Source organism: Cornus florida, unplaced genomic scaffold (genome assembly GCF_030987335.1).
Source record: "Cornus florida cultivar Cherokee Brave unplaced genomic scaffold, ASM3098733v1 CherokeeBrave_3.0.0_Hap2_Chr01, whole genome shotgun sequence".
NCBI classification, from domain to species: Eukaryota; Viridiplantae; Streptophyta; class Magnoliopsida; order Cornales; family Cornaceae; genus Cornus; species Cornus florida.
Window position 1 is genome coordinate 119,545,952 of NW_026775571.1, and position 24,050 is coordinate 119,570,001.

The 24,050-nt window shown below is 36.4% G+C and overlaps 3 protein-coding genes and 1 long non-coding RNA gene across 5 annotated transcripts; 2 read left to right on the forward strand and 2 right to left on the reverse strand.

Moving 5' to 3' along the window:
• The first annotated feature begins 1,064 nt into the window (after positions 1–1,064).
• LOC132267196 (uncharacterized) lies at positions 1,065–5,558 on the forward strand. Its single transcript, XM_059768285.1, has 4 exons — positions 1,065–1,730; positions 2,655–2,800; positions 2,912–3,022; positions 4,762–5,558. The coding sequence occupies exons 1-4, from the start codon at positions 1,181–1,183 to the stop codon at positions 5,344–5,346; spliced, it is 1,392 nt and encodes a 463-aa protein (XP_059624268.1). The 5' UTR covers positions 1,065–1,180; the 3' UTR covers positions 5,347–5,558.
• A 1,871-nt stretch (positions 5,559–7,429) lies between these two features.
• On the reverse strand, positions 7,430–12,605 carry LOC132267220 (uncharacterized). Of its 2 annotated transcripts, XR_009468925.1 has the most exons (3): positions 11,778–12,605; positions 9,217–9,351; positions 7,430–8,557 (listed from the first exon to the last, which is right to left on the reverse strand). It is a non-coding gene; the product is annotated as an uncharacterized LOC132267220 (long non-coding RNA). The 2 variants fall into 2 exon arrangements; XR_009468922.1 differs by having other exon boundaries at positions 7,430–9,351.
• A 239-nt stretch (positions 12,606–12,844) lies between these two features.
• On the forward strand, positions 12,845–18,309 carry LOC132267202 (uncharacterized). The gene is made up of 6 exons (XM_059768297.1): positions 12,845–13,381; positions 13,799–14,458; positions 15,170–15,625; positions 17,011–17,183; positions 17,448–17,631; positions 18,022–18,309. The coding sequence occupies exons 1-6, from the start codon at positions 12,977–12,979 to the stop codon at positions 18,112–18,114; spliced, it is 1,971 nt and encodes a 656-aa protein (XP_059624280.1). The 5' UTR covers positions 12,845–12,976; the 3' UTR covers positions 18,115–18,309.
• Positions 18,310–18,674: 365 nt separating this feature from the next.
• Positions 18,675–22,337, reverse strand: LOC132267211 (uncharacterized). Its single transcript, XM_059768308.1, has 7 exons — positions 22,089–22,337; positions 20,755–21,022; positions 20,533–20,652; positions 20,290–20,448; positions 19,916–20,088; positions 19,483–19,588; positions 18,675–19,024 (listed from the first exon to the last, which is right to left on the reverse strand). Exons 2-7 carry the CDS (start codon positions 20,998–21,000, stop codon positions 18,995–18,997), a joined length of 834 nt encoding a protein of 277 aa, XP_059624291.1. The 5' UTR covers positions 21,001–21,022; positions 22,089–22,337; the 3' UTR covers positions 18,675–18,994.
• Positions 22,338–24,050: the final 1,713 nt, after the last annotated feature.

The following is a 24,050-nucleotide window of genomic DNA, read 5'->3' on the forward strand; positions in this document are numbered from 1 at the left end:
ATGCCAAAGAGAACTCAGAAAACCGAAGACCCCGTATGAAAAGGGAAACCTTCTGAGATATACTATATTCACCGAATTGATGTAGACTCACAGAATATGAAATACGCTCACTTTATCTAGATTCACATAATATGAAATACGCTCACTTTATCGTTAATTCTCATGAATTAAATAACTGGATGATCTTTCAAGCTTGTTCAGGTCAAATTTTAGAATATTCCTTGTTTGAACTTTGAAGGATCTAATTTTTATGCAATGTCACATCAAATGCACCAAAACCTCCATGAACATGATCCATTTTATTTGTTTGTTCTCTTTTTATACATTGTAAAGTGTCTCTATTTAATCTAAATTAATTAAAGACATATCTTCAATGAGGGTAAACGTTTAGCGGCTAAGTCATTAATTTACTGAATGACGGCTATCAAAATCAATCATTAAAAGGATATAAACATATTCGAAGCAAATAATATGAAAGAATCATATGAAATTACAGAAGAAAATTTGTTTTTTTGACAGTTAATTATTATTCTAAAGGTATATAGTACTAGTTTCAACCATTTTCATCTTTGATTTGTCTAATTACTAATGCTTGTTGTTCTTAGAATTACACATATTGTTGTTTTGATCTATTATACTCCAACTCTTATTAGGTGCCCTATTCATTCCAACAAAGTGGTCGTGACCAAAATATACCAAGTTGAAGTAGTTATAAAAAATGTGAGACCATCCTCAATTAATAAATTTTGAATTATCTTGCTAACATTTTCGGTCTAAATTTTCATGCTAAACAATATTATTCTTAAATTATACTTTACAGATAGAGTAAAGTTAATGATTAAGTATCAAATGTTTTAAATTGAAACTTATATTCCATAATGAAAGTTATTCAATATACACTACAATTTTAAGAGTTCCTAACTTTGAAGTGAAAATAAATTGAGTATTTTTTTTATTTCCTAGTTAAATTGAGTATTTTTATTTTTTTCTTAACATAACACAAAACATAACAAATTAATGAAAAAGTATGAGTAAATGTAACAACAATGCACATTATGAAATTGGGCTCAGTGGTTCCGCATGACGCTAACACGAGGTCATATGTTACTGCTCAGTGAACCATACCGGACTGAATCTTCACCCAGCAAAGAGGGACACAGTTCGCCAAAAGCAGTTCAAAATGAGATATTGTTTCGCATTGATTCGTAAACCATCCTATTTCTATTTTCTTCTGCACAACAGAAACCCTAGAAAAACCCTAACCTTGCGACCCACATCAATGGATTGGACCTGTTCAAAATGCACATTCATCAATCCTCCATCACAGAAATCAACGTGCCAGATCTGCTTATCATCGACACCACAACCACCTTTATTAGCATCGTCTTCACCATCTTCTTCTTCATCCTCGCCACCAACGCCCAAATGGTCCTGCAAAGCCTGCACTTTTCTGAACCCATATCGCAACACAAACTGCGAAATCTGCGGTACCAGAGCCTCGGCCTCGTCACTGACGAGCCTTGAAGACGATGAGTTGGACGATCCTTGCGTTGGGTCTGTTTTCTTGCCCTTACAGCCCTGTAAGAGGAAAATTCGAGAGCAGCAAATTGAGCCTGTTGATGATACTAAGAGGAAAAATCGAGAACAACAGATTGAGGTGGTTGATGATATTGTGGAATTGAGTGGGTTTCGTGATATTAAGTCGTCTAATAAGGCGGTTAAACTGTCTGGTACATCTGAATTTCTTATACTTTTCAACTTGAATTTTGGATTCCTCTAATGGATTTTGAAGGATTTGTTCTTTTTTACGGTTGAATTACTTCACATACGTATTTGTGTTTGTTTCTTGATGTATCTTATCAGATCAAATGAAATCATTTTAGGTTGGTTTGATTGTTGCATCTTGATTTGAACTTGGAGTTCAGTAACCTGGATCATCTCTTGTACCATTTCATCCCGTGTCGTTGCTTATGCAACAACAACTTTTTCATGTATTTGTTGCATAATGGTGTAACGCATTGCACTAGCGGCACTGACACAGAAGGGGATCCGGATTCACAGTTCAGGTCCTTGTGTTATGATGATTTGTTTTCCTTTAAAAGACATTGCTTTAGGATATATATGAGAGTTTGTGTATAATGGCACAACACAAATAGCTTACAACATGTTTTTCGTGTTCTAAGAGAACACACTCAGATAGATAGTCATTTTGTTTGTCATCACTTGACATGTAGAGTTATCACCCTACAATAATATCTACCCTCATTTCATCAACTTGATAGTTTCTTTTGCAAAGTCTGACACTGTGAGTCAATTCTAATTTTGTTTGTCAAACTCTTTAATCTCTAGGCTTAGCATATCACATCACGAGTTTACCCTCCCTTGGGGGGGTGTTAACAAGTTTTTTTTTTTTTTTTTTTTTTCCTTTCTATTTTCATTTATATTCTTAGGGTGGAATAGGTATTTTATTTTTATTCTTTATGCTCTTTTATATGTTTTGTTCTGATAAATACAGGATGCCAGACAATAGAGTTCATTGAGAATCCCATTTCCCCTTATATTACATTTGCTGGATTATTTGAAAGGACAATAACTTATTTGTTGCTAGGATTTACAAATTTTGCATCATTTAAAATAAATTGACTGCATGGCAGGTGAAACTTACTCAGGCGCAGACATTAGATCATTGAAGATTTTGAGTTATAATGTTTGGTTCCGAGAAGACCTGGAGATGCATAAGAGGATGAAAGCTCTGGGTGACCTTATTCAACTACATTCCCCAGATCTGATATGTTTCCAGGTTTCTCTCATTTTCATTTTCCATCCTATTTCCAGGTTTCTGTCATTTTCATTTTCCGTGCTATGTAAATTTTATGAATTGTGAGTTGTTCACGGCAACTTCATTCTGTAGGAGGTTACTTCCAATATCTATGACATTTTTCAACAGTCCAGCTGGTGGAAGGTATACAGTTGCTCGGTTTCAAGTGAGATGGCATTCACAAGACCATACTTCTGCATGCAGGTAAATTTTCTATATCACCTTACCTGTGCTAGGGTGTATTTTATTATTATTATTATTATTTTTATATTGGATTGGTTTTCGTATTTGCGGGATCTCTAAATTGAGCTGGATGGGGAAAACCTTTGTACATCCTGTTCCTCACTCAATTGAGCACAGATAATGAGTTGGGGTTGACAAAACCTCCTGTTGTGGGGGTATATTTTGAGACTCTTATGACAACACGAAGTTCTCAAACTGGTATTCAGTTAACATTTAATCTGAAACCAGCGATTTTGATGGATTTCCAGAATATATTATTATTATTATTATAGATATAGTTATATAGTCTTTGTCAGTCTCGTCTGTTTAAGAAAAGGAAAGGGCGAAGAAAATAAATATATATACATTTCTTTGTCCAAAAATTACTAAATGTGCTATTGCTTTTTTCATCACAAAGATTGCTTTCCTTTGGTTGATTTTCTCCGTGCCCGTTCCTCATGCACTTCTTGTGTCATTGGCGTTTTGCTCTCCTCTTATCCTTCATTGGATGGCTAGGATGGACTTTGCCATTCTTTCCCAACTAAAATAGAAAAGGCTGTATCATATCAAGATGTTGATTTGTTTTCTGCCCCCAATGGGATGGGGAAATTGTAACCCCCTACCCCTATTTATACTTTTTGGGCCTTCATCAATATGCTTTCTGCTTATGTATCAAGGGCATCTCTGGATGCTTTTGCTGGATACACTGGCATGCAAACCTGCAACGTTTCAGGCACTGAGATATATATTCCTGTTCATAAATTGAAGTTTCTGTGTCACAATGCTTAATTGGGGCTGAACAATATGTTGTCTGATACAATGATTGGAAAAATTACCTATTGTTCCTACGTTTCAATTGTAAGGACCAATAAGTCCTATAAAATTTTGTTAGGACAACTAAGTCCTATTTTAGTAAATATTTCCAATTAAGTTCATGGTTCCATTAACACTGGTTTTCTTCTAATATTGCCATTTTTATAGTGTTAGCCCCAAGGTTTACAAACTATTTTAGTGTGGAGCTAATGAATTTACTTGAGTGTGTTAATCAGGTTTAAAAATTATCTCAAGTTAATTTAAATGTTTTGGACTTATGTGAAGATTCAAATTCAATAATCAATTTGAAATGCAATCCAACTATCAAGGGAATCTCTGGAAGGTTTTGTTGGATACACTGGCAAGTCTGGCATGCAAACATGCACTGCTTTAGGCACCTGAGATATATATTTGTGTTCATATATTGAAGTTGTGTTGTCTTAATGGTTAATTTGGGCTGATCATCAACACCAATGTTGGCATATGCTGCTTACCTATTACACCTATCACGTAGCTTACTAAGAATTTGACCCAAATACATACATACATATATATATAGTGGTTGGTTCGTCTTGGAAAGTAGAGGACATACCACCAGCGGTATGCTCAAATACATGTTTATTCTGCCTAATTTATCAATTACTGAAATATAGAATTAAGCTTTCTTGTCTGTCGCACACTTTCGTCATTATGTGACTGCTCAAAAAATTTTGCAAAGCCAATCATCCTGCTGCTTTCGCAATGTGCCTTGGGTAGCCTATTTTTTTTTATTTATTTCATGCTTGCTTCCAAAAATAATTGAATGGCCATATAATCTCTGTTTGTTACATGATCATGTTCTTCATTTTAGCTTTTTCTCAGTGAATGGAGATACTGAAAATCTTAACTTACGTCTCCAATATTTGCAGCTAAGTAAACTGCCAGTGAAATCCTATAACTGTAAACCCTTTCGCAATTCTGCAATGGGAAGAGAACTTTGTGTTGCTGAGGTTGAAGTTCAGACAGACATGCCATTGGTTGTTGGCACTAGCCACCTTGAGAGTCCCTGCCCAGGTCCTCCCAAGTGGGATCAGATGTACAGCAAGGAACGTGTTGATCAGGCAAAGGAGGCCTTGAACTTCCTAAAGAAAAATCCAAATGTGATATTTTGTGGTGATATGAACTGGGATGATAGGTTGGATGGTCAATATCCGTTACCTGATGGATGGATTGATGCTTGGTTAAAGCTGAGGCCAGCAGAAAATGGATGGACATATGATACTAAGTCCAACAAGATGTTGACCGGAAACCGTACTCTGCAAAAGCGACTGGATAGATTTTTATGCAATTTGCATGATTTCAAGATAACTGGAATAGACATGATTGGGATGGAGGCAATACCAGGTGTGTCATATTGCAAGGAGAAGAAAATGAAAAAAGAGGTTCAGAAATTGGTGCTCCCTGTTTTGCCTAGTGATCACTATGGCTTGCTATTAACAATCCATCCGCTGTAGTGTCCAGCCTAGCGATTGTATTTGAGAACGGTGAATTGTCAATTGCCTTTTGTTGTCTTTCAATGCTATGATTATGATACTTGATGTGCCGTTTTCTAAAAATGATGGACGAAATGATGTAAAGGGCTTGCGACTTTTAGTGGAGCTATGTAAATCCACATTTTTGTATCAAACTTTTTCTATCAACGTGGCGTACTCCTTCGGTTGCATCATATCTTTGTGTAAAATGTCTCTCCCTCTCTTCCGCCTTGGTATTTTGTCTTGTCATCCTCATCCCTAGCATTTTCTTAAGTTGAATGATTAAGAGGTAGCACCATGTTAGTTATCTTGAAACTATGTCGTGCTAGGTATCAGATTTGTCAGTACATTCTCTCTTAGCCTGTCATTCTTTTCTATGCGAGCCCACCCTTGCAGTCTCTCTCTAAACCTCTTCTCTTCCTCACTCTCTCTTTAATTTTCTAAACCTACCTACAAGTCATAAAAAATCTATTTCAATTTGCTTCTGTCTACAAATTCTCCTAGCGCCTTTGTATTTGGACATTTGTATATTCATTTGTTCATATATACAAATTAAAAGAACCCTATTTTTATTTTTTAAGTAAGTGTTGCTGAATTCTATTGACTCAGTTTTTTCTGTTGACCACGTTGTGTGTAATAGGGTGAGGAATTTGTCAATTATTTGCTTCTCTATTGCTTGCAACGTTGTCTGTAATAGGGTGACGAAGCGATCGAATTGCAGGTTTGTGGAGTATACAGGGAAACAAGGTTACGTGGGAGGGCAATAGTCCAATCCTAGTCCTTTTATTTTTATTCTTTTTAGGTCCAACTTATATATATATATAAATATATTTCAATAGAAACTTCTTGTGTATCTATTGCTATTGCAATTGTAAAGATGCTATCATGATATAGTGATCCTTATATACATCAAATTATTTACGGTTTATCGTATTGAGAATTGTTCAAGCTAGCATATGGAAACCAATTTATGAATACTAAATAATATTAGGAAAAATTACACATAGATAGAGTTAAATTTTTTTTATAAGTTTAATTTTTAATTTGATTAAAATAAGTAAAATAATTTACATACGCATCAAAAATTATTACTTCTTTCATTTTTTTGAATTAAACAATTTTCATTTTTTGGTTTATTTGTTTCCTTTATCTTTGGCAGACATAAAACTATGGGTGTGTGTACCATTGCTCCACCTTTGTGGAAATCATTTACTTACAACCTTTATCTTTCGCAGACGTAAAGGTAAAAGTATGGGGTGTGTACCATTGCTCCACCTCCATTCCTGGTTTCCATACTAGAAAGTTTTTATTTTTTATTTTTTCACACATATTAGAAAGATTCACACACGCAAATTCAAGAAAAAGAAAGAATCCCGATGACGACTTGACAAGAGAGTAGAAGATGAAGAAATCATTATCCAAATCTACCCATTTTTTTATTTGGTTGTGATCAATTGGCTGCTATTGACAAACTAGGTATAGGCCACTCTCATCATCATCTGCTTCTTTCTTGTTCCTTTTCTTGTTACAAATTATAGGTACGGGTGGAGGCTTTCTGAACGTCAAATCTTTCCATTCGAACGATAGAACCCAACTCGATTTCTCATCCTTTGATTTCCTCTTCTTCTTCTTCATCTTCCTCCCCTCTTCCTTCCACAATTCGCTTAATTGGATTCTTCAGAAATTGTGTAAAGATTTACTCAATTCTTGATACATTTGTAATTATTTTGCTTAATTCAATTAAAATAAAAAATAAACTTTTAAAATAGACTATTTTGTTATTTAAGACACTCAATTATACTTATACGTAGTTTTCTCATAATTAATTATATATAATATTTGCTTTGTAAAAAATTAGTATTAATATCACCTCTATGCTATATATGTAATCCATATTCTCTTTTATGGATGCCCCATATTTTTATTTTTTATCATGCTTGTTATATTCTTCTGGTGTAACTTTTCATATACAAATTTATAACTTCATTTTAGAGTCCTTAAAGCAGTGAAACTTGACAATTTTTTATATCATGTACTGTTTTAGTTCACACGTAGAAGCACCATAGAGAATGAATTTACTGCTATGTATGATTGAATTACATAATAAAACAGGAATGTTTGGTTTAAACATACTGTATGTTAACTCCACTACGAAATGAGACTCTTCTGAACCAAACCCAAGAAAGGCATTTGAGTATTTCTCTTCTGGAACATCTCTCTTCCTCAACAGCTTCATCCCAAAACATTCTGTGTAAAACCTGATCATACATAAAAGTGAATTGAGAATATGGATTACATATATAGCATAAAAGTCAAAGCAAAATGTATCTATCTTTTCATAATTATCTTTAAATTTTAAAATCTTACAACTTAGTGATATATGTATTTAAACAACTTAAGGATGTCCCTTAAAAACTTACCATCAAAAGATGGACATCTAATAATTATTAGAATAGAAAATAATTTACTGAAAGGGACTGTGTGCCCTAGAGAGATTAGTTTAGATTCAAAATGCGCTATGAATAAAAATAATAATTGTTTGGAGGAAGGTGGGGTCTAATGGCTAGGAGCTAGTATGCATAAAATTCTGATATTGAACATGGTACACACTACAGAGTAAATCTTAATGTTGGGGAAAAACAATTTAATTAAAAAGGGACCATAACAAGTAAGATTTTTTTATTTGGAAAGCTCAATTTATCCCTACTGTCATGTGATAATACGAAATTAAGTGGAGTCATTAAAAAAATTTGTGATGTGTATTATAAAAAAATTGGATGATGAAAATCAATTTTCCTAATAAATGAGACTTCTATTTGACAAGCTCAAATTTTCATGATCATCACCTGAAACCAAAAAAACAACTGATCAACACTTAAACTCCATACATATATGAATCACGTTTGGATGCTAGTTTTTCTGTCAAAAACCAATTCTATGTCATCCTTCGAGTGTAAAATCCTAAAACAGTATACAGTAAAAATATTATTGTTCAATTATATATATATAACAAAAGCAAAGACATTTGCAAAATGATGAGATGATGAAGCCATCCAGCAGAAATTAAGTTCTGTAGTCCACTAAGAGAATTTAAAACTCATACTTGAGAGAGAAACAAATACTAAAAGTTCCTGTAGTGGGAGCAGTTTGCACTCCATTAGAAGGCGTATAAAGCAGCTCATAACTATTGACTCTGAAAAAAAGAAGATGAATTAGAGAAGAAAATATATCTGACAAGTGTATAATACCAAGTAAAGACATGATCTTGGAAAAGATTTGAACGTGTTACTTGTGTTTTGGTGCTCTTTCTGTGTATATATACAATACATATAGTGTTTGATGCATTTTGGAAGTGTATATATATAGATATGAAGATAACAAATATACAACTTATGCACTAAAACAAACAATATATAGCACTTTTTTTTTTTTTTTAAGAAGAAGAAGAAGGGATTAAACAAAAAAATTTGGAAGCAGGGATTAAACAAAAAAATTTGCTAAAAATAGGGGAGTCAAAGTTTTGTATGCCATCCAGGAAAAGCAAGCCTTTCCATTAATTAGTAGGGCATTTATCATGAAGGCCGGAGGAATTGGGGTCATTTGGCCAAACATGTGACCTGCCCCCTTGAGAAGTGGCAGTACACTAAGAAGGCCAAATCCAAGTTGGTCATGCCAGGAAACCTATCAAGTATTTTAATGAATACGGGTTTTGCTCACTCAAAAATTTGTAAATTTTCTTTTTAGTAATTAATTGAAAACAATAGGTTGAAATCTAGAATGGAATTGCTATCGAACGTATTTTAGAAAAGGATCAGTTATACTATTGTACAATGGTTGCTAGCTAGCTCTCACCATGGCAGCATGAGGTTAAATGTATTGAGGCAGGCATAGTAGCAGATCTAAGTGGCCATGTCTTCAGTGGTCCAATATTTACCAACCAATTCTAGTTGCTTAGTTGGTGGAGCATTCGTGACATGCATGGTATTGCTGCAGTTTAGATATACATCTCTATGAGTACACGTATCACATGCCAATATATATAGTACTATATATACATACCAAACATAGCAATAATTCTTCTCCCAAATCCTCACATGGCTTCACATTATCATTTTCTCATCCTACTGGTTCACTTTTGTGGAAGGTATGGTGGCTTCCATACACAAGAAGAACTCCAAATTCAATAATCATAGTAAGACACAGTGACAGATGGACCACTAACTAGACAGAATGACATATTTAATATGGAGCTCTTGATCTCTCTAGATCTCTCAAATATATATACACATACATATAACATACATACATATATATATTCTTTGCTAAGATAAAATCACCAACTCCACCATCTCATGTTGATTATAATATTGTTCTTATCATCATATTGAACAAATTTGTATACTATCATGTGGGTTTTGATTAAATAGGGAAATATATATATATATATATATATATATATATATATATATATATATATATTAATTTGATTCGTCTTTTAAAGATATTTTTGTTAGATAAATTTGACAGTGTTCCCGCCAATTATACTACTGTTTTTAACACACTAATTAGCCACACGATTGTGTGTGTGGTTACAAATAGAGGGCCGAAGAGGTTGGAGAACATTACATATAGGACCAAGCCACTGAGCCTCGCTTGTTCTCATAGCCATGGAAATTTCTGCTAAATGTTTGTACATGGCTCTTCTTTTTCTGAGCGTAGTTATTCCATTGAGTGAAATAACTGGTGCTGAGGATGCTGATGAGGGTCGATATGGTGTTCCTAGTGGTGATGATTATTGTTCCTATGGAGGTTGGCGTGGCTGCAGAAGTTTTTTTGGCAAAGGTACTACTCAAGGTTTTGGGTCGGGGAGTAGTGGTGGTGGTGGTGGTGGTGGTGGTGGTGGTGGAGGAGGAGGAGGAGGAAGTGATGACGGAGAAGCTGGACGTGGAGAAGGATATGGTGGTGGAGGAGGTGTAAGCGGGGGAGGTGGGGGTGGAGGAGGACGTGGTGGTGGTGGTAATGTGGGTGGTGGGTCTGGTCATGGTGAAGGATTTGGAGCTGGGGTTGGTGTAGGAGGTGGTGGTGCAGGAGGAGGAGCTGGAGGCGGCGGCGGTGGAGGCTCTGGGGGAGTTGGCGACAACAGCAGCATGAATGGAAACTATGGATACGGAAGTGGATTCGGTGCGGGTGCTGGTGTTGGTGGTGGTAGTGAAAGTGGACACAAACATGGTGGTGGCTTTGGAGGAGGAGGAGGTGGTGGTGGTGGTGGCGGCGGTGGTGGCAGCGGTGGTGGAGGGTCCGGTCATGGTAGTGGCTTTGGTGGTGGAGTTGGCATTGGTGGTGGTGGTGGAGGAGGAGGAGGTGGTGGTGGTGGAGGTGGCAGTGGCACCAGTTCTAGTATTGGCTCTGGTCACGGAAATGGTTATGGTGTAGGTGGTGGCATAGGTAGCAAAGGAGGAGGGGGTGGTGGTAGAGGCGGCGGAGGTGGAGGCAGCAGTAGTGACGGTAAAGTGTATGGACACGGTGAGGGTAGTGGATTTGGTACAGGTGGTGGTGATCATGGACATGGTAATGGTGATGGTGATGCCGGCAATGGTTTTGGTGGCAGTAACGGGCTTGGAATAGGTTTTGGTATGGGCATTGGATTTGGATTTGGTGTTGGAAACGGTGGAAATGGAGCCAATGAAGCTGATAGCAGTGGTGATGATCAACCCTAGAGTACTCATATATGCTTGTATGACAAGTTTCCTATCAACTTCAAACAAGCCAAGAAAGCCTCGTGTGTAGCAGTGCAAAAAAATGAATGTGAATGAGACTTTTATCACAAACTGTGTCTTTTTAGTACAGTAGTCAGGAAAATTTATTTGTTTCAAGCATGAATGAATACAATTTGGAGTGTAATTATTTCCAATAAATTTCTAATAGTTTCTAAATATTAATTCAGTCTTTGAGACACAGGAATAATTTTCCAAACTTAGTACCATGCACTATTTTTGGTTGCTCTTGATGCTGATGAATTACTCCTATATCATAACATGAATGTTAAATGCATGCAAGTCGAGCACAATCTACTTTGTAACCCAAATAGCTGTATCTATATTCTATACCCTTTCACTTATATTTTGTGGAACCCAAATTATATACAGGAGCGAGGGATTTATAAAAGTAGTATTTTTCAAGAATAATGAAGAACTATGACTTTGTATATTTTTCTCTTCTCCTATTTATGTCTAATGCATATTTTTTTGAGATGCAAAGAGAGATCCAACTAGGGGGTGGTTTGCAGAAGCATTCAAGGATCACAAACAGTCAGTGTTTGAAAAAAAAGATAAAAAAAATCCAACATCAAAGCAAAATTAAAATATTAAATCAAACTTGTAAATTTGAAACGAATTTAGTCAGAAAAAAATTACCAATAAGTCATCTCAAGTTTCAGCAAGACTGGAAAAACCGCCCCTAACCAGCAGACTATCTGATCAGCCACCAAGTCATAGTCTAATCAGCCAGCTGATTTTTAGCTGCCAATACTGCATGATTCTAATATTGTTTTAGTCTATGCCCTCATTGAATTTCACGACCATCTCCCCTTCAAGTGTTTTTTGTTGCTCCCGTCTGGTCATTTACGCAAACACGTTGTGCCTTCTACATTTTGCCCAATCTGATTGCTGCTTGTGCAGCTCAACACAGGAAGAAGAGTTGTTCATCCAACCACATTGCCTCCAACTGCAAGCTCTCTAGCTGCCACCGTGTATAATGTGTGGATTGAAAGGAATCGTCGACTATACCGAGACAAAAGAGTCTCTTCATTGGCGATCCTGCGCACAGTTCTTGACACAATCAGACTTAAATTAATGTCGTGTTCCTTCACCGCCTCGCCAATTGCAAGACCTATTGATGATGAATGGAGTTCGCCTCCGTGTGTCAACGTCCACCGCCGAGACCTCTTGATAGATCGGAGCGCCAACAATGATGTCTATCGCCTGAGTCAACCCATATGGTGTTTGTTTATTGGGCTCCAGTGAGCCTTCTTCTTGGTTGTTCCCACGATTTGTAATGCTACTGGGCCAAGGCTTGCCTTGTGTTAAAGAGGATTTGTCCTCCGTTTGATCGATAAAATTCTGTTTTGTGGTAAAAAAATATAAAAGTAGGACTTCTTAGATTTTTTTTTAATCCAAAAAAAAAAAAGACACACATTTATATAGTAGTAGTATATAACCAAATTCTATACTAATATGGACCATGGTAGGTAGATAGCCTGAATTGGTTAGATACAGGCCTCACGCAATGAGTTAAAAAGAAGGCCCAGAGGAAACAAAGGAAGATAAACAAGCAGGCCAAAGAAAAGCTTGGTGACAATCCCCATACCCAAAAACCAAAATACAACTATTGCAGTCCGATCTAAGCTCCTCAAACCCAAGCCCTAACCAATTAGCCAGACTTAGCTTAACTTGCGCTGTCCTTTCAACCCTCCCCCTTCTTTAGTTTGGGAATCAGAGAGCAAGAGTCCACCACAGCGGAGTTCACCGCCAGTTCATCCCTCGACCTAGCTGTCTTCTGTCTCCTCCCTTCTCTCCTCCCTCTCTCTCTCTCACACACACACCAGTGATCGAATATGGCGGACGTGGTACAGTACAGGCTTGAGCGCATGGTGGACGAGCTCGACGATCTAGAACGTCGAGGTCTGTTCACCCGCCTTGAGATAGCAGAGATCGTGAAACAGAGACGAAAATTTGAATACAGACTCAAGCGTCCGAGCCCTCTCAAGCAAGATTTCTTGGCCTACATTGACTACGAGAAGCAGCTCGATGCTCTTCGCCTTCTTCGCAAGAAGGCCATCTCTCGCCAGTTGAAGAAACAGGGCAATAAGAAGATGAAGCAATCACTTTCCGATTTTTCCTCTATTTCCAGGATTATTGAGATTTATCGCTTGGCCACCAACCGGTTTAAGGGAGATATTGAGCTTTGGTTTCAGTATCTTGAGTTTTGTAGACAACGGAGGAATGGCCGTATGAAGAAGGTACTTACTTATATATATATGAACATTTAGATATTGATTTTGTTACGTTTGTTGTTACGTATTGGTTGTATTAAGATGCCTAATTTAATCTTTTTATATTTAACTTTTATTAATTGAGTTTCATACTTGACTGTGTCTGTCATAACCTATATCTGTTCGCTGTACCACAAAAATTGTGGTTTCTGAATTAAGTTAGTTGTCCACCGAATTTGGAGTAATTGATTTTTTTTTTTTGGCTTGATAAGTCACCAACACACTAGAATTTCCCATTTTGGGGACTTGAACTCTCAAATTTTCACTTGAAAATTATTGGGGATATCACTAGACCTAAGCTATTGATAATTGATTATGTTTCTCTTGTGGAGACTGTAATCAGAGAATTTCACTCTTCAATGCAATTATTTGAATTTTATGCAGGTCCTTGCTCAGGTGACCAGGCTTCACCCAAAAGTTCCTGGGGTTTGGATATATGCTGCTGCTTGGGAGTTTGACCATAACTTAAATCCTGTGGCTGCACGTGGACTCATGCAGAAAGGTTTGAGAGTCTGTCCAACTTCAGAAGATCTATGGGTGGAGTTTCTCCGAATGGAACTCACATATTTTAATAAGTTAAAGGCCAGGAGGGTTGCTCTTGGAGAAGATGAGGGGACATTGATTCATAATCATCCAGATGTTGGTGAGAAACAATGGAGAGATGATAACAAAGAACTATTTATGGCATTAGGTGAAAAAAGAGAGAATGACGAAACATCAGAGGCCCAAAATGGGGAATCTCAGAGGAAATTTGATTTGTTTCGGGAACAAGGTTTGGATGTTCTTCGAAATGTTTACAGCTGTGCAGTTGAAGCTCTCCCTTCTAGTTTCAGCCTGAGAACACGTCTTTTTGAGATACTGGAAGCAACAAATTTGGAACATTCAGAAGAAATGAGAAAAGAGATATTGGCTGACATGGAAAGAGACTTTTCAAACGAAGTAGAATATTGGAATTGGCTTGCTAAACTTGAAAGTATTGATCCCAACAGTGGACAGGAGATGGGTAAAGAAATCATGCCTTGTAATTTACACAAAGCAATTCAGGTATGGTACCATGTGAACTCATTAAACCTTGATGAGCAGTGTTACTGCTGATTGATGTGTGTGGACTCTACCCAGTGAATCCGAAAACTTTCAATCATGTATATATCTTTTGTTGTTCTTATGTGTTGTGACTTGTACTTATTTTGGCTCATTTTGGTTGTTGCGCTTCAGGACAATGTATGCACAATTGTTTATGCATTCTTCATATACTGTGTAAACTGTAAACTATTGCTCAGGACGTGAACATAAATTGTGTTAATTGAGAGCATTTTTGGAAAGAAAATTTATAGTTAAGGAATGCTTGTTTCTTGTTATGTATTTAAGTTCAGATACCTTTTTAGCAACCACCCAACCACGCAGCCTCTCCCCCTGTACGGTTAAATGCAATAACACCTTTGGTGTGAGGTGTAGAAAGGGTAATTTGTCTTTTGGGTATCTTGTCATCTAAAAGACTTTAAAATGTCAGTTTCTTCTAAAATATACACACTTGAGGTGAGTATTTAAAATTTATCCGAGGCTTAGAGCATGAATAGGTTTGCTATTACTTTCTTTTTTTTTCTTCGCAGTTTAAAAGGCCTTGTGCTTTCTGTTCCTTCTGGAGTTGTTTTATCAGTATGCTTCTCCATAAATGAATGTTGACTATTATTATTGTTGTTTTTGTGTGTACATATAAACGGTTGATGATCATGTTTTCTGTTATTCCACGTGTAGGTCTATGAGAAGGCTTTAAAATTTGTGCCTTCTGCCATGATGTTTAACCTGTACACAAAGTTTTTGATGGATTTTGTTGTTCCTAAAAATGGAGAAACTCAAAGTTCTGTGATCTTGAGCACTTCTGATCATAGTTTAGATCCTATTTCACATATGTTGACGGTATACGGAAGGGCTGAAAACATGGGGTGTGTTACTGAAGATCTTGCTTGCCAACACATTTCATTTTACTTGCAACTGGGGAGGTTGGACGAAGCTAGGGAGCTGTCAGAAAAGCTTTGCAATGGGAAACTTTCACATTCAGTGTGTTTATGGGTTTTACGGCTCTCACTAGAGATGAAATGTATTGCAAAGAAATCTCACTCAAACAAAGCTGATCCGCAATCCATCTTTCTTCTCCTGAAAGATGTTCTGACAAAGGTGGCGATTTCAGAAGCTGATAGCTTGTGGCTCATGGTATGCAAACAATACTCCCATTTTCTCCCTTCCCTTTTGTCAGAATTCAGAATGTCACAAATAAAGTTATTACAGGTTTTGTAATTCTATGAATCTTAAATTCTTGGCCTCTTAGACTTTTGTAGCTCCAAAATATGGCTTAAGAAGCAGTCGCTATTTTGACTACGTTTGTTTGGGATACTAATAATATCTACCTAAACTTTTGAACCACATAGTTCTTCCAGTTTGAACCAAGGGACAACTTTTGCAAGTCCTGAACATGAATAATGTCGCAATTATGCCTAGAGTTGAAGTAATAGTTAGAACATGCAACTCACCTACTGAAATATCATGTAAACTTAGAAACATGGAATGACATTTGGCAGCATGAATTTAAAAGGATTTTATTTCCCCCAGAAATCTTCTTAAAATTTAATAAAGGAACCTGAACACTTTAGGTCATTCCCTCTTGATTATGGCAACTGTGTTAATAGGGCACTTAAAACGCAGATGATCCAAATGGTGATCATTGTGACATCTTAGCTCATTAGAATTATTAGCAATAGAATTAGCTATTGCGTTGGAAGCATAGAATTTCCTTGTGTTGTGGTTTGTCATTCAATGTACCTCAATCCGCATTCATGAAAGTTCTTTCAGTTCGAATTGTGTGTTCCATCACATCTCTCAATATTTTCTTTCTTCTTTTCTTCCATCTGATAGGCGACTTGAAATACAACTTCCATGGCACAACACAAGAATTACTCTGAATTTATACATCTTCTTCCACTGAAATTCTGATCTCAGAATTAATTTATGGAACTTTCCAATGCACTCTTTCCACAGACATAGTTCTTGCACCAATTGCATAATTTCAAGTTAATCTCATAATTAATTTATGGAACTTTCCAATGTACTCTTTCCACAGACATAGTTTCTTGCACCAATTGATTAATTTCAAGTTAACTCGTTGTCTGTAATTCTATGGTATGAAGTACGGAATTGTAACGGTTTTCATGTCATCTAATAGCAACATTCTTCCCTTTTGTATTTTATACCTCTACAAGGAAGAGTTTCTTCTGATTTGTAGAACAATAACACTTGAAGGGGCTTTGTAGGCTTTGTAACCAACCAAGAAATGCTTCCAGATTGTTGTCTCCATGAAAGTTACCAACTTCAAATTTAGCACTTCTATCCACATGGACCAATCCAGGATCGATTTACAATTGTCATTTGGTGGAGGAATTTGTTCAAAAGCTTGTTGATGATTAATGGCGGAAGAAGATGACCAGTGTCTGTACTATTAGTTTAATTAGCTATCTTTCCAATGTTAACAGCAGTCACAAACAACTAGATAATAGTAAAAATGCTAGGACTTCTATGCCTATTAACGTTATTTTGTTCTGCAGGCCCTGAAATTTTTCTCTGATCAAAGACGTTATTTTGACAAGCTGATGGAGCTATCCCTGGTTTCATTGGCTCAATTTGGTGGCAGTGACGGTGGATTTTCCCTCTCTACTGCCATTGTAAATTTTGTTCTTCAAAAGGATGGAATTCAGCGTGCAAGAGAGATGTATAAGCGGTACGTCTCTAGCCTCTAGATATTGACGAGTTTTTTTTTTTCTAACCAGATCTTGAGGAGTTTTGAACTTTTGGTTCAATTGACTTCGTCATAGTCATAGTTGAATTGCCATACAGCATGTGTAACACTGCAATTCAGATGCTTTGATACATTATTTAGATAAAATTAGAAGATATGTCTTGCACTGAATTTTAGATTTTCTAATATATGCTAATTTACCAGATGATTCCGAAGTTTCCAACTATGCTTCTCTTTTCAATGCAGGTTTCTTGCTTTACCCCATCCAGGTCTTGCTATATTTAAAAATTGCATCGACTTGGAATTGAACCTTGCATCTGCTGGTGATAAAGAGTGTCTTGTAAGAGTCCGGAAGTTATATGAATCTGCACTTACAACTTATGATCAGGATGCAAGCTTGTGGCAAGATTATTACTCTATGGAGATTAAGGTAAACTTGCGTGCTACATCTCCATAAAGAATGCTTCCCTCGGGATGGGTTATCATATTTAGATTATTCTGTAAAACCAGACCCATAGTTCAACCCTTGCAAGAAAATGTTTGTGGTCCAAGATTACTCTCTGTGCACTGCAATATTTTCTGTTAGGATCAGCATCCATGCGCACTTGTGCGTGTATTCGCATCAGATTAGTTACCCCCGTTGAACGCCATTGAGTTGTGGACAATTTCAACTCAAATGGGTGATGTAATCTAGTAACTTCTTCCTGGTTGATTATTATACAATTCCATAATCTATTGGATGATTAATCAATTTAGTTAGTTATCATGATTTATTATAATGCGGAAATTTATTGACAACTGATTTTGACTAATTTTACAGATGGGAACATCAGAAACAGCTAGTGCTATCCAATGGCGTGCTCAGAAGACGCTTAAAGGCAACATTGCATTTCTTGCTTCTCCAGATTTGTGATGGTATAGCCTATGACATTCAGTTTTGAAACGTCTAATTTCTTCATTTGATTGATTGTAAAATACTGCGAGCAAGTAATAGAAGTGCATTATTTCCTAGTAAATGCTATACTTCTGAACTGTAATTTTCTATAATTTAGCAGGTGTTTAACCCCCCTTTCTTGAATTTAATGAAATGGCCAAATTATGTTGCTCAGTTGGCTGGTAGTGATGAAACGAAATCAAAGTGTAACCATTTCTTGAAGATTTTTTACTAGTTTGGATGATGATGCAGTTGACTGATTTGATCGGTCAAAAAGAAAAGGAAGGAAAAAAAAATAGAAGAAAAAGGAACCAACGTTCCTTGGTTTAGCTCTCCAAAATTTTTATTAACCTGGAGAACATAGTTCATCAAGCTCTTGCGAGCTTCAACACTGTTGAAGTAACAAAGTTTGTAACTTCCATATTGAGGTTACAAGTTGATAGCCTCTTTTGATCACAATCAACGAATTAACCTACAAGTTTTTCTAATGCATTGTTCAGTCTCAACTCAACTAAGCACGAACATCAAACTGCTTGGAGTTATCAACAACGATTCAGATCTATTTCGGGCCATCTCTCACTTAAGTAAATTACTATGATGGTTCCTTATTACATTAGCCAATAAATTGAGAAGTACGAATGCTAATAACAAACTTAGCATCTAAGATTAAAAATGAAAGTATAGTTGAGTACAAGTAGAGCCACATTCTTCTAAATAGAAATCTGCAGTGCATTGTGGAGAAACACAGCAGTTGCAGAATATCATGCTACACTAATTTACAACTTTACGGATTACTGTAAAGTCGTAAACCCAAAGTAAAATTCCAGGGGAATGCACTTTTCATGTTTAACCATCCACACTACACTCTCGGCCACTGTGGACTCACAACCTGCACAAGCAGAACAAATCATCATATCAATATATTACAGGCACGTGAGGTCATTTTGCCAAAGTATAAATAAATAAATAAATTATATATCTGGTATGTAAGTATTTTATTCTCAAGTATAGTCAGTGTGAAATCAGAATCATAATAATTATAAAGATGATTATGACCAGTTGACCACAATGGTTTCTCAGAAACCTCATGGATGTTCTAGTGTCCTTGTACTTGCACTGAATTCTGAAGCAGAACTATTTTCATGAGTTAGGGATCCATAGTTCCCAGAAAAATTATTTTTTCACACAGGAACATTAACTTATTGCAGGAAATTGATGAATCACTGGATCATCTTTCCAAAGAAGCATGGTAAATGTATATTAGACCTTGGTTTGTCATTGTTCACTCATGAACAACACTAATCTCATTCGGCTTGCACTAATCTCAAGTATGGAAATATAGCTAACCTCAAGCGTGCTAAACACTAATCTCATTCGGCTTGCAACAACTGATGGTTCCTCAGCACGGCCCACCACTGCCATTTGCTCTAGCTGGAGAGTCTTCACTGGAAGCCTTAGTAAATACAAGAAAACATGAGTGTTATCCAATCGGCTACGAGAACAACATACAGAAAGAATGTCAACAGAGCTGGTAGACCACCACCCTACTAAGCCAGGTGGTATCTACTTAGACTATCAACCTAACTGTTAGGGGCTCTAGTCCCCTTGTTGCCAAAAAAAAAAAATTTGAAAAATGAAACTCAACAAAGGTTTCAGTGCTTCATTTGATGCAAGAATTTCTATTGTGAGTCATCTTTGTTATATAGAACAATATATGGATGGTTGTTACCAAAGACCAATGCAATTAACAAAACAAGTCAAATATCCGACAAACTCTCACCATGCCATTCCCCTCATATAGTATGCATTTGCAATGATAGCACAAAAGCCTTTCCACTGAAGCAATATTTCATCTGACACAGGAGGTGTGGATGACCATCGAACTATGGTTGGTTGTGGAGTACACAATATCGTGATGAATATAATGCTCAACCACAAAATACACTCGTCAACCTGCAATGTGAAATAGGAAGCATTGGTTATCACTTATTGATCCCACAAATCAAATTTCATGTCTAGGTAGAATTATATACGGAGTAGTTGTTTTTCTTTATCAATAATACGATGCCTTTTCAATAGATAATAATCCTGCCCATCTGGCACTTAAAATTTGATATTGGTCAACACTTCAAGTTTAGCAAAGGAGTGACTTACCTCCGAGGAGAAAATCTTGGATTTCAGGCTGGTGCTTCCACCATAAGTTTGCATTACTTCAATTTCAACACCAGATTCTTTCATATCAGTAAGTTCTTTCCGTAGTCCTTCATCAGTGCATCCCAGCGCATATGCATTTACCCCAGCACTAATAAACTCCTAATGCCCATTAAAGAACATGTAAATTAAGAACAACAACAGAATGACCTCACAAAAACCAATGAAACAAAATATTGAATATACTTTTAGGTTGTCACCTCCTCCACGGTCAGCAAAGTTCCTGTATCGCCTGAACAAGCTGATTGCTATATTGCGTGATGAACGATACTCATCTTCTGGTGGAATAGAATCATGCAATTGGCACTGTAACAGTTACAACAACATGGCACGTAAACATTCAATAAAACCAAATATTAATGAAAAGTGAAAAGTCTTATTTACTGTAAATATTGTAGTACCGCTCACCAGCCATCTCTTTGGAGCTGTTTGATGTGACAGGTAATGGATCTTAAGCCGAGCACAGCTTTCCCAAGAGGAAGAGGAACCATGTAAACCTTTATTACGAGGACCCCTTATAGGGATATGAGAAATTAGAGTATTAATCAAGGGAGGAACATATGGAACCTTGCAGGGAGTAGCCCCATGCAGGGTGCCAGCATCCAAATAAATGCCAGACTTGCTACCGACTCCCGGAGTATGGATTGTCAACATAGTTGAACCATGATAATATTACCTTCAATAGGAGATGGAACACTTGAATATTAGGTGTAAACAATGTAAAGATTACCCAAAAACAAAATCAAGATTGTGAAAGGAACTTTTAGCACCCTTAAATCTCTACCTCTCTGGGCAATGAGTTCTATAAATGCCTAAAAGCATTAAGGTTTACACTTGCCAAAGGATAGCCAAAGGTGCACCCTCCTTTGTGCTGTTTTAGGCCTCTATCCAAATAACACACCTTCCCAAGGTTTGAAATTTTTTCTGCCCATGGTTTTTTGGCTATACAGCCTATAATTTAAAATGTTTCGTGATTGACACATGGTCTGACTGTCCTCGTCATTCTATGCATAATCTTCAGTGAACATGAACCAGTATTTCTTTCTTGATAATTCACACTAACCAAACTTCTTCTGACTAAAAATGGTAGTACCATATGCAAATATGTACATAATTCTATTCTCTCTCGCTCTGTTTAACTATGTTTCTCAAATATTATATTCTTCAAAACTTTAAAACCTAAAAACCAAAAGGTTTACACCCCACATCATTAGTAGTGATGAGATTCAACTTTTGAGATCACAACAGTAAAATATATGTACTAGAGCAAGCATAAGAATATGAAAGCATCGTCCGCAGCAGTATCCAAAACTTTGCTTCACAAATGTAACTATGTATTGGGTTTGTTTTTTTTTTTTTAATATTATTCAGCTTGCTTAAAAAATAGAAAATAAATAAATAAAAATAAAAAATAAAAACAGAACATTACTTCCCTAATGTGAACTTTTCTTCCCAGATGTAAAATTACAGAAGAAATTTACACAACCAACGAGGCAACATACACATACAGAGATGGTAGATTTTTAATTGTAATATTCACATCAGTTCTGTCAAAGTTCACATCATTCCAATTGTAATCGGTAAGTTTGAACACTAAAGTCCTCCAAATTAAGCCAGAGTGGAACAAGCTGGTCGTATTATTATTATTTTTTTTTTTTCGGAAATTAAGCTGATCATAATATTAGCAACAAATACATGTGTGTATCTAGATAGAGAAATTAAGAGAAGACAGCAGTGCTCACCTTATTAGGGTTTGGATGATCCCATCTGAAAAATTTAGGAAAAAAGAAGACAACAAAACAAGCTTAGTTTTGTATATATGATCTCAGCTGAGAATCAAAGGAGAGTATGAACAATTAACAATAAGAACAGAATGAACAAGAATCCGGATAATGGGGGATATCGTATTATATGAATTATATGTATATGAATTGGGGCCACGAATTTTATGAATGGCGCTGGAGCTTCTTCGTATGAATCTCAAATGAAAATTTTTCTGGCTGCTAATGTTTGGCGTTCTTGGCAAAGTAAGGTCCAACAAGTCCAATGTCGTTTTCAGTACCGCAACTACTGCAAACTGGGCCCAACTCAAGAAATGGTTAATCTTATTGGACAATACGGAGTATCTTATTAGGAGCCCAAAATACACTATCTCTTGCTTATATATATATATATTTTTTTTTGTCCATTTTTTAGAGCAAGTGGTGTGGGCAACACAAGTTATCTATCTACTTTTAAAAAAGTAGAGTGCCACGTAAGTTAAAAAGTGATAATGCGGTACTCTATTTTTTTAATCAATATGTTCCATGGTGTGGAACCCAATTATCTCATTCTCTATTTATTATTTTATTAATTTAATTTTAAAATAAAATAAAAAATTTGAATTTGAATTTAATAATTTTTTGTCTTCTTCTCAACGGCTATATTCTAACGACTATATTCCCAACGGATATATTTCAATTTCTATATAAACCACTCATTTTATCTTCTTTCCATTATGAAATTCACTTCTTTGCATTCTCAAGTCTATTATTTGTTCTTTCAATCTCTATATAAACCACCAATTCTATCTTTTTTCAATTCTATCTTTTTTCAATTCTATCTTCTTTCAATTATCAAGTCTACTTCTGTGCATTCTCAATCCCATTCTCTATTCTTTGAGTCTTCATATTTCTTATACAAAAAAACAATGGCTTCATCGTCACGAGATATACCCGTCTCTGAGTCTATTTCTCTATTGAATTCGTCAGATTCAGATGGGGAAGATATTTTTGAAATCTATCGAAAAAGAATGAACGATGTGAGTAGATTATTATCGCCTGATAGGGTGCGGGCATTCTTTCAACCTCGTAAGAGAAAGTATATTAAACGTGATCGAGAGGAGGCAGCATAACGGCTATTCCAAGATTACTTTGCTGAAAATCCGATTTATCCACCAAACATATTTCGTAGAAGGTTTCGGATGTGACAAGAGTTGTTTCTTCGCATTTTGAACGGTGTTACAACATATGACGAATGATTCATCCAGAAACCCGATGCCTTCGGTTGTAAATGGTTCACTCCTATATAGAAGATGACTGCTGCAATCCGTATACTCGCATATGGAATTTCAGCTAATCTTTGTGACGAGTATATAAAGATTTCTAAGCGCATTGCGATTGAAAGCTTGAAGAGGTTTTGTGATGCTATAATTGCTGTATATGCGGAGCAGTACCAACGCTCACCAAATGCAGACGACATTGCATGTCTGCTTCGAGAAGGGGAAGAGAGAGGTTTTCCAGGTATGCTTGGCTCTATAGATTGTATGCATTAGGAATGGAAGAACTACCCCATAGCATGGCATGGCACGCACACGGGAAGAAGCCATAAACCTACCCTCATATTGGAGGCTGTTGCATCGAAAAATCTGTGGATCTGGCATACTTTCTTTAGTATGGCTGGTTCACATAATGACTTGGATGTTCTAGACCATTCCCCAGTATTCAAGAGCATGATCAATGGTTTAATGCCTCCAGTTAATTACGTGGTGAATGGGCATCGGCGTACAATGGGGTATTACCTATCTGATGGTATATATCCCAAGTGGGCAACTTTGATGCAGACCATCCCGCACCCAACAACAGTCAAAAGAAATTATTTGCTAACAAACAAGAAGCTGTTAGGAAGGATATAGAACAGGCGTTCGGCGTGTTGCAAATGAGGTG